The sequence below is a fragment of the Pristiophorus japonicus genome, chromosome 7 (assembly GCF_044704955.1).
Source record: "Pristiophorus japonicus isolate sPriJap1 chromosome 7, sPriJap1.hap1, whole genome shotgun sequence".
Classification (NCBI taxonomy): domain Eukaryota; kingdom Metazoa; phylum Chordata; class Chondrichthyes; family Pristiophoridae; genus Pristiophorus; species Pristiophorus japonicus.
In genome coordinates this window covers 72,682,445-72,693,202 of record NC_091983.1, presented here as the reverse complement: position 1 = coordinate 72,693,202, position 10,758 = coordinate 72,682,445, and the positions used below count along the sequence as shown (strand labels likewise).

Below are 10,758 nucleotides of genomic sequence, written 5' to 3'. Positions count from 1 at the left end.
ATCCCAGGGAATGTGGGTCATGATTTAGATGAAGGAATTGAATGTAATATCTCCAAGTTTGCAGATGACACTAAGCTAAGGAGGATGCTAGGAGGCTATAAGCTGACTTAGACAGGGTAGGTGAGTGCGCAAATGCATGGTAGATGCAGTATAATGTATATAAATGTGAGGTTATCCACTTTGGTGGCAAAAACAGGAAGGCAGAATATTATCTGAATGGTGACAGATTAGGAAAAGGGAAGGTGCAACGAGAGCTGGGTCTCATAGTACATCAGTCATTGAAAGTTGGCATTCAGCTACAGCAGGCGGTGAAGAAGGCAAATGGTATGTTGGCCTTCATAGCTAGAGGATTTGAGTAGAGGAGCAGGAGGGTCTTGGTGAGGCCTCACCTGAAATATTATGTTCAGTTTTGGTCTCCTAATCTGAGGAAAGACATTCTTGTTATTGAGGGAGTGCAGTGAAGGTTCACCAGACTGATTCCTGGGATGACAGGACTGACATATGAAGAAAGACTGGATCAACTGGGCTTATATTCACTGGAATTTAGAAGAGCGAGAGGGGATCTCATAGAAACATATAAGATTCTGACGGGATTGGACAGGTTAGATGCAGGAAGAATGTTCCCGATGTTGGGGAAGTCCAGAACCAGGGATCCCAGTCTAAGGATAAGGGGTAAGCCATTTAGGACCGAGATGAGGAAAAACATCTTTACTCGGAGAATTGAGAACCTATGGAATTCTCTACCACAGAAAGTTGTTGAGGCCAGTTCATTAGATATATTCAAAAGGGAGTTAGATGTGGCCCTTACAGCTAAAGGGATATGGAGAAAAACCAGGAACGGGGTACTGAAGTTGCATGATCAGCCATAATCATATTGGATGGTGGTGCAGGCTCGAAGGGCCGAATGGCTTACTCCTGCACCTATTTTCTATGTTTCCATGAGTCTAAGAAAGGTACATTACATAATATACAAGTGAGGAGTTGTAAGTGGAAGTGCAGGATAGGAAGATCAGAGCAGGGTGATATAATACAATATGTATCTGCTCTATTAGCAAATGATTGGTATTCTATTGAATCGGACTTCTGACTGGCATTGATGCAGGAGCAGGCCTTTTCCACATTTTATTTTAGAATGACTTGCATTTATATAGCACCTTTCACGACTACCGAACATCCCAAAACACTTACATGTAGTCACTGTTGTCTGTCATAAACAGCCTGCAGCAACTGCTGGAGAATGTACAGCATTGCAACTCTGATATAACTGCAGTCACGCCCAACAGGTTTTAAAAAAGTACAGCGTACCATGGAGAAAATTACATCTGTACAGCCCTCTACTGGGGAGTCTCAAAGCAATGAGGGAGCAAGGGCAGAACAACTTTCTCTCACTAGCCCTGTGAATAGTGCTATTGATACTTATAGGAGTCTGTCACCTTCAGGTTTGAGAGACAGAGATTCTTTGGAAAGAATAGCAGCAAGCTTAACCTATGTTGGAAATATTCTGTGATTACTCTCATGTAGATTGGTGATCAACATGAAGGTTTCCTCTGAAGGTAGCTGCACATCCTCCTACTCCAGCCAAGTTCCTCAGAGGATTAACGGACTATCCAAGAGTGGGCAATTCTTGCACTGTTGTATGTGGCTCCAGCTGTTTCAGGGACAACCCATGAAGCTGCACCGTTATGATCAAGGTCACCACGATTGCAAAAAGGCCACAAACAATTGCAACCTGTCACTAAAGTTGATGTCTCCACCCGAGAAGCAGACACCGCCCGAGCAGTGAAAACTGCATTAACATTTAGAAATAAGACCAGCTCCAAGAAATGGACACACAGAAAGATGGCACTTTATTACAAAAAACCGCGATGTTTTCTTTTTGCAACATTCGCGAGGTTTAACCAAAATATTTTTCGACTAAGAAGCCATCGAAGACAAGTTCTTGAACAATGCACCCAAAATAGAACAATCCCCAGGAACTTCGACAAGAAACTGGAACGTCACACACAAGTCTCGCGACCGGACTAATTCTCCGCTGCGCGTGTGTAGAACCAGAGCACGCGATCTCTCAGGATCGTACCATGGCCCAACTTCGGAAAGGAGGGATTAGCTGTTCCAATCTGAGAATTCTCCAAGCGGCCTTCACAACCGATGTAGCTCAAAACTGTTCATGAGCAATAGAGTCTGTGGCAAAAGCTAACAATCGAAAAAAAATGTAAATCCAGTTTAAACAGGAAATCGTATCAGCCATCAACTGATTGCCTTCCCCCCCCCCCCCCAGCGGCTGAAAGTGAACTCAGCCAGCCGGTGCATGCGCAGTGAGGGCCCGCCATCGAGGGGGAAGTTTAATTGCAGCGCGTTCTGTGGCCACTTTTGAAAGCACTGGCTGTTTGTCCGTCGCCTCCATGGGAAAGTTCCAATCGAACTCCGGCGTCAACGGCTCCCGGCTCGCGAGCGGGGCGGGCTGTTTCTGAACCCAAACACCAGCGTCTGAGACGGTAGCGGGAGCCGTGCATCGCGGTCGCATCGCCATGTGCTCGACCGCCGGGTGGCCGCCCACGGGCGTCTGCCTCGCTTTGCGGGTGACCCGGGTGGACCCTCCTCGGCCGGGCTCCGTGCTGGTGAGGCTGTGGGGCCGCTTCCAGCAGCGGGACAGGCAACCCGAGTACCAGAGGCTGCACAGCGAGATACAGAGCTGGGCGAAGAGCGGCCAGCTCGGCGGCGGAGGAGGAGGAGCGGTCGGGGTGGCAGGAGCCGGGCGCAGCGTGACGGCGGCCCCGCTGGAGACCAACGAGCGATGTCTGGTGGAGGTGAGCGGCGAGTGGCACCGGGCCCGGGTGCTGAGCCGAGTCGGCGACGATTACACCGTCTTCACGCTGGACGAAGGGCGGGCGCTGCCGGCGCGAGGCCGCAGCCTGGACCGAGGTAAGAAGGACTTCTTCCAGCTGCCGCCCGAGGTGGTCTGTTGCATCCTGGCCAACTTGGTGCCGGCGGCCGGGCCCCCCGCCGCCGCGGAGGAACACCAGCAGGAGTTGGAGGAGCTAGAGAAGCAGCAAGAGGAGGAAGAGGGCGGCGAGCGGAAAAAGGAGCCGGAAGACGACGACGAAGAGGAGGGCGGCACCAAAGCGCCGCTGCCGGGTGGAGCGGGCAGCGGGGCGGCCACCTCCTGGCCACCGGGGGCGCTCTCCTTCCTCCGCGCCCTACAGGGGCGCACGCTGGACGCGCAGGTGGAGGCGGTGCTGCCCAACCGCCTGGTGCTGGTGGAGGTGGTCAGGGTGTCGCGGCAGCTGTGCGAGCTGGGCCTGGCCAGGGCCATCGACCGGAGCGCCTTCCGGCTGCTGGTGGAGATGTCCACCTCGCGGCCGTCGGGCGGCCCGTTCCGCAAGGAGCGCCTGTTGTCGCTGGCGTCGTCCGCCTCGTCCTCGCTGGCGGCGCTGGGCGGCTCCGGGACCGCCGAGGCGGGCGGCTCGTCCGCCGCCCTGGCTCCGCGGAGCCTGCTGCCGCCGCCGCCGCCGAGCGAGGCGGGCTACAGCCTCAACTACTTCTACCCGTTGCTGCAGGTGGACGAGACGGTGACGGTGCGGGTGACGCACGTGCGCTACCCCGACCGCTTCTTCTGCCAGCTGCGCTGCCACTGCCCCGAGCTCGAGCGGCTGCACGACAGTATGTACCGTTACTACGACAACAACAGCAGCATCCGCGCGGCCGACGGGCCGCCCCGCCGTCTGGGCTCGCCGTGCGCGGCCAAGAGCGGCGATGGCCGCTGGTACCGCGCGCTCATCCAGCAGACGCTGTCGGACGGCGTGCACGAGGTCTTCTACGTCGACTACGGCGACCGAGAGGTGGTGCCGGCGCGCGTGGTGCGCAAGCTCAGCCCCGGCTACTTCAAGATGCCCGTCGTCACCTACCCGTTCGCGCTGCGCGACGCCTCCGACTACGGCCGCGGCTGGTCGGCGCGCCACGTCGAGCTGCTCAAGTCGCTGATTCTGCGCCGGGTGTTGCAGGCCAAGGTGGAGTTCTACAACTCGGTGGAGAACGTCTACTACGTCACCCTGTACCAGGAGGATGGCTCCACCATCAACGCGGCTTTCAATGCCCAGGCCGAGGGCCTGGCCCCCGGCCACTGCGAGGAGGGCCGGCTGAAGGGGGACTACCAGAAACTGAACGCGCTCCAGTGTGGCGGCAACTATCTCATCGGGGACAGGAGGATCGAAGGGGTTGCCAAAGCCAAAGATCGCATCTCTCTGCTGAAGAACGCCAATCTGAAATTGAATGCATTTTATGATGTCCTGGTTGAATTTGTGAAAAATCCTTCAGAGTTTTGGATCCGAACTATGGAGACGGCCAGCGAATTTGAAAAGCTCATGAACAGCATTGCCAAAAAGTATGGAAATTTGGGTCGAAATGAAGGATTGGTAAAGAAGCCCGAACCCGGTTTGTTATGTTGTGCTAAATTTAAGGCTGATCACTTATTTTATAGAGCTGTTATTACGGAGATTCTTGACGGCCAATTCAGGGTATTTTTCATTGATTACGGAAACATGGAAGTAGTGGACTGGCATGATGTTAAGGCCTTGCTTCCAGAATATAGAAAACTTCCTGCTTTAGCAGTGAAGTGCTGCCTTGCCGACCTCTCTCCCAAAGAGGGGACTTGGAGTAGAGAAGCTATTGCCTATTTTGAAAAGGCAGTATTCGAAAAACATCTTGTAGTTCATGTTTTAGAGAAGGAAATGGACAAATACTTGATTGAACTTCTAGATGTGGAAGATGAGGGAGAGCCCAGTGTGAACAAGTTAATCTTGCAAGCAGGTTATGCTGATCGCAAAGAACTTAAAATCTCAAATTTCAGTTCTAAGAATTTGGATTTATTGGGCCATTTGCATATTTCACATTCATCTGAAGAACTTGATCATTCATATGGCAGAAGCAAAAAAGACACATTGGAGCAAAGACCGATGACTCCTGAAAAAGTTAAGCCATTTACAGAATACTATGGTACACCAGCAGTGAGCTCAAATGATTCTCTAACCACATTACTTTCTGATCAGGGAGCATTTGAAGGTAATGTTAGAATAGAAATGATGGAGTCAGTAATTACAGAGTCTCCCTATAAACAAGAATATCTTAAAGTGGGAAGCACAGTAGATGTGCAAGTTTCTTACATTGATGAACCTGGTGACTTTTGGTGTCAAATGACTAAAAATGCACATGAATTGAAGATATTAATGAGTAAAATACAGGAATATTATAACACACATGAGGATAATTTTCAACCTGATCAATCTGCTTGTATTGTAAAGTACTCTGAAGATGGAAAGTGGTACAGAGCACTGGCCCTTGGAAAAGTGATTGCGATGGAAGTGGATGTGTTGTACATTGATTATGGAAATAGAGAGAGAGTGGTCATAAGTGACTTGCGTACAATAAGACCAGAATTTCTTCTTTTCAAAGGTCAGGCATTTAGGTGCAGTCTTTATAACATAATTCAGCCCATGGGTCCTGATCCATTCATGTGGAATGAAGATTCAATTGCTGCATTCCAGGAATTTATTGATAATGCCTTAAGCTTATACATGGAGCTGAAATGCACAGTGTATGCGTTGACTGTTGTAGATGGCAAAGGGCTGTGTAATGTTGTGGATTTGAACACTCCTTTTCAGAGTGCTTGCCAGTTACTTATTGAGCGAGGCTTAGCTAAATTTGTAGGATCACCGAGTGTTCTTGCCCCATCAGTAAGCCTTTATACCTATTACTATTCAACTCATGATGTGAAAATTGGTAGTGAAGAAGAAATGTATGTGAGTCATGTTGCAAGCCCAACTAAATTCTACTGTCTACTTGGTAGAAACTTGGGTATTCTAGATAAACTTGCATACAAAGTTAATAAACTGTCTTCTAACATGCAGGGCTATAATTTTTCACAGGGTGTAGATCCCATCTGTCTTGCAAAATATACTGATAACCGGTGGTATCGTGCTTTGGCGTGGCCCATACAAGACCGAATTAGGGTCTCTTTTGTGGACTATGGCAATAAACTGGACATTGATAAAGATGACTTGCTTCCTATACCCAACAGTGCAAAAGATGTTAAATTCTTACCCATGCAGGCAATTAAGTGTGGATTGTCGGATATACCAGTTGACTTATCCGTCGACATTATTATTTGGTTTAAAAAAGCTGTGATGGATAAGCCTTTAAAAGCTGTAGTAGTAGCAAAAGAGACTGATGGAAAACTGATAGTTGAACTATATGATGGGAACATGCAAATTAATGCAAAGATTAAAGAACAGCTATGCTTGCAGAGTACCAGTGAAACAAAAACAAATGGAAATGCAGGAAGGCAAAAAAATAAAAATGAAAAGTCATGCTCCCCTTACATACCAAAGAGTGACCATGAGCCATTACCTCTCAAAAGGTGTATAGTTGAGGACCAATTCGATAGTCGTGAAACTGACAAAGTAACTGTATCTACTTGCAAGCAGGACAGATGGAAGAATAGAACTGAGGTTATTTCAGAGACTGAAGAGGCTGGACTAAAGAAATGTGTTCCCAACAAAATATGTACAAAGAATGCAAAAGAATCTTCAAATGTAAAATTCATTGTGGAAATTGAATATCACACATTTGATGGCAGTTGCGTTGAAAACTCTAGCAAAAAAAGCACTAGTAACTTAACTATGCCTTGGCCGAAGGTGACCGACATCCCTCTGATAGTGTTGAATGCTGGATTTAAAAGTGAGGTATCTATTTCACATGTTGTTAGTCCATCAAACTTTTTTGTTCAGCTTCCCCAAAATGAAGATAAAATAACTGCAATGGAAGAAAAGTTGAATGCATGTAATGTAAATGAAAAAGTTGGAAGCTTTCAGATAGGTGATGTAGTTTGTGCAGAGTTTCCTGAGGATGGTTCTCAATACAGAGCTGTTGTAACTCAAATTAGTAATGATTTGGTTTCTGTGGAATATATAGATTATGGTAATACTGCAACAGTAGAGGCATCAAAAATAGTTCCTCTTTCTAAAGAGTTTTTGGAAGTCCAACGACTCAGTATACCATGCTTTCTCGCAGGATTTCAAGATACAAGTTTCAGAGAAAATGGTGAGGAAGCTGTATCTGAATTCATAAAGAGAACAAATAAAACTGGAATAATATGTGAATTTATACAACAGTGTGGGCAACTGTGGGAGGTTCATCTCTATGATGGCCAAGGACCAATGGCTGACTTGTTGAATGACTTTGTATTTAGAAGTGGTACACAATATTCTCAGCAACCAACTGAATATCCTGTAATTGATGCAAGGCCTGCTTCAAAGTTCAATACATATGTTTTTGCAGTAAAGTCTCCTCAGCAGTTTTGGTGTCAGTTTAAGACTACAGGTGATGGCATTTTTATTGAATCACTTGAGAAAACTCAAGATGACAGTCATGATGATTTGGCTCCCAAGGCTGGCGATCTATGTATGGTGAAAAGCAAAGCCTATAATAACTGGGCTACATGTGAAATTGTGCAAGTTTGTAACGGAGTTGTTGAGGTACTTTTTCTGAAGGAGGGCATTAAGGAAGAAGTAAACTGTGAAGATATAAAAGAAGTAACTCCTGCATTTACATTAACTTATGAATGTAAGTTGTATGGCTTGTTTCCAATTGATGGAAATAGCTGGTCTGAAAAAGCCATTGAACTCTTTGAAACTTTGGTTTTGCACAAAACTGTAACTGTAAAAGTAATCAGAGTTTCTGAGGATAATATACTAGAAGTGGCTATATATGAGAACTTGGACAATGTAGTCCGAAACAGACTAACTGCTTCAGGATTTGGTGTTGAGAAACTGAATGCGAGTGCATCTGACATAGCCAGTTATGGACGATACATCAGGAGAATTCCTTTAGTGGGACAAGCCATTGAGGGGTATATCACTGCAGTGGAAAGTCCTAGCTATTTCTGGTGTCAGTATGCAACCCCTGAAATTCAAATGCTAGCAACAAAAATGCAAGAAGTAGGAGTACTTGGTATTACAAACAGGGAATTACTATCAAACATTTCAGTTGGTGACAGCTGTTTTTGTAAATATGGTGAAGATGGACAGTGGTACAGAGCTGAAGTGAAAAAAATAAATGGAAGCATAATTTCTCTGCAGTATGTTGACTATGGGAATGAAGATGATGTTGGAATACAGCAAGTTAAAAAGTTGCCTAAAGAGCTACTAAAGATTCCTACCCAGTCGTTTCCGTGTTGTCTTTCAGGATATGATTTATCTAAAGGTTCTTGGAAAGATGGTGCTATGGATGCGCTCCTTCATCTTTCAGATCAGTTATTAAAAGTTACTGTGATAGAAAATGAATGTGGAAACAGCAGTACACCATCTTTATTGTATGTCCATATTCAGTATGTTGGTGGTATAATCAATGATCTAATGAGATACTTGTGGAATCCGCATACTGATGAATGTGATGAAAGTGGTCAGATATGTGAAGATGATTCATCATGTACTAGTCAGTTAACTCCTGTGCAATCAAGCCCTGGTGGCTTAAATCTAGAAGATAAACTATTGATGCAGGCTATAACTTCTAACATAATGTGTTCTGAGGTACCAAATGCAGCCAGCTTTGTGCAATTTGTACAAAGTGATCACGAGGAAGAGGTGCATCTTAAAAGTCCTGTATATATACTAGAAGAGAATAATGAATGCATAATTAATCTTCAGACTATTGAACTGTCTCCAGTAGTGGATAGTATAGATAAAGTACAAATGCTAAATACTTCAAAGACCCATGAACTTGTTGTGTTGTCTTCAATTTCCACTGAAGACACTATTGAGACTGTTGTGGCTGGCAATTTTGAAGATGCTGTGTCTTCAGGCCCAGATGAAGGAATGCCTACAATACAGACATGTATGGATCAATACTCTTCAAACAGCCAGGCTGAAGATGCAGATCTTAAAAATGAAGCACTGTTCTTCAAACAAGGGATACATATAGCAAGTGAACATTTGCAGGGTTCTGTGCAGACTATTGATCTGTATGAAGAAATTTTTAAATGCCAACATGATCAGCCTTTTACAGAGGAGATCGGTGATGATTCTATGACCCGCATTCTCATCTCCCATGACGATGATGATGACTACTATGACTTATCAGAAGCCCAGGTGAACAGCAGTGAAACAGAGGAACATTTTGAGACAGGTGAGCAAGAACTTAGTGTTAAGATAATTCTAACCAATTTCCAATTTGAAGTAGATTTTAATAGTGGAAGTTTTTAAAATTTCAGTAAGATGTAAGATTTCAAAGTAATATGCCTTATACTTTTGAATCCTCCCTGGGAGCCTATGGGTACTTTTCTACTGTTTTTTTAGAAGAGCTGAAAGTATACCACTTTTCTGAAGGAGTTGGAAGTAATTGACATGTCCAGATGACTGACCAACGTCATAGCTTTCATGTTTTGTTACCTGAAATCTGCTTTGTGATTCTCTTCCACCAATCATTTTTTTTGTAATTCTAGTTGAATTTTAAAATAAATTCTGTTCCTTTTCTTGCATTGCAGTTGGGTGATGCAAACTAATGAGCTGTTTCAGGAAAATTATTTTGGTGGTTATAAGGGAATTAGTCTGTCTCATTGTGATGGTATTGCAGCCATTTTAACTTCATATTTGAAAACCCTACAACTTACATAACATGTAATGGGCAACAGTATTAAATAGCCTCTTGTGACCAGCCTCACCAGTTATATGGTGAGCTACAATTCTGTGGTATAGGTCATGCTTGATCTGTAGCACAGACTGCATTGCTCTTGGTCTGATTCATGGCTGTTCTCATGAACTTGATTTTGAATATGGGGGAAAAATGTTCATGCTGCTGTAAATATTTGCCAGTGCAGGCAGAAAACAATGGGTACCTCATTTGTATAACAGATGGTCTAGGTTCAAGATTATATGCACCTTAACAGGTGCTCAAATGCATTTGAATTGTTATAATTCATTTAAATAGTCAGTTGAAGTTCTCCCCATGTCTCGGGTGAAAAACATGCTATACAGTATTGTAATCTGTTTCTCCGTTATGAATCATATTTTTTAATGTTTACATTTCAGGTCCTACCATATCCCCATGTGAGAGCCCCAATCTTTGTTCTGCTTTAACAGTTTTTTAACAAGTCCAGATAAAAGCAGTAGCTTATTTCTTGGTTGTGTGTGAGAATTCTGCAGTGTGATTAACTGCTTTGACAGCTTGTTAACGTCACAGAGCATCGCACTAAGATTCCTACTGCACTGTGATTAAAATCACTTGAATATCAAAAAAGGCAAACAACTTGCCTCAGATCACAAGATCTTTGGTTCTTAATGAATACTTTACGTCTGATTTCACAAAAGCGAGGGACGATGCAGACATTGTAGCTAAGGAGAAGGAATGTGAAATATTACATGAGATAAGATAGAGAGAGGAAATATTTAAGGGTTTTAGCATCTTTGAAAGTAGATAAATTGGCAGGCCCAGGTGAACTGTATTCCAGGCTATTAAGAGAAGCAAGAAATAACAGAGGCTCTGACTATCCCTTTCCAATCCTCTCTTGCTACAGGTGTGGTGCTGGAGGACTGCTTAATGTACCATTGTTTAAAAAGGGAGAAAGGGAATTGCTGGCCAGTCTGTCTAACCACGATGGTGGGCCAATTATTGGAAAAAATTCAGAAGGACCGTATAAATCATTATCATTTAGAAAGGCACGGATTAATCGAGAATAGACAGCATGGATTTGTTACGGGAAGATTGTGT

The 10,758-nt window shown here is 44.7% G+C and overlaps 1 protein-coding gene and 1 long non-coding RNA gene across 6 annotated transcripts in view; one reads left to right on the top strand and one right to left on the bottom strand.

Moving 5' to 3' along the window:
• Positions 1 to 1,826: 1,826 nt before the first annotated feature.
• LOC139267164 (uncharacterized) lies at positions 1,827 to 3,818 on the bottom strand. The gene is made up of 2 exons (XR_011593842.1): positions 3,669 to 3,818; positions 1,827 to 2,193 (listed from the first exon to the last, which is right to left on the bottom strand). It is a non-coding gene; the product is annotated as an uncharacterized lncRNA (long non-coding RNA).
• The window catches only part of LOC139267161 (tudor domain-containing protein 6-like), a 118,567-nt gene continuing 110,128 nt past the window's right edge, over positions 2,320 to 10,758 (top strand). For all 5 annotated transcript variants that reach the window (XR_011593840.1, XR_011593841.1, XM_070885049.1 and 2 more), the window contains exon 1: positions 2,320 to 9,177. Coding sequence is in view for 3 of the 5 variants with exons in the window: in XM_070885049.1 (XP_070741150.1) it covers positions 2,529 to 9,177 (6,649 nt within the window). In the remaining 2 variants the exon portion in view is untranslated. The remainder of the gene's footprint in view (positions 9,178 to 10,758) is intronic.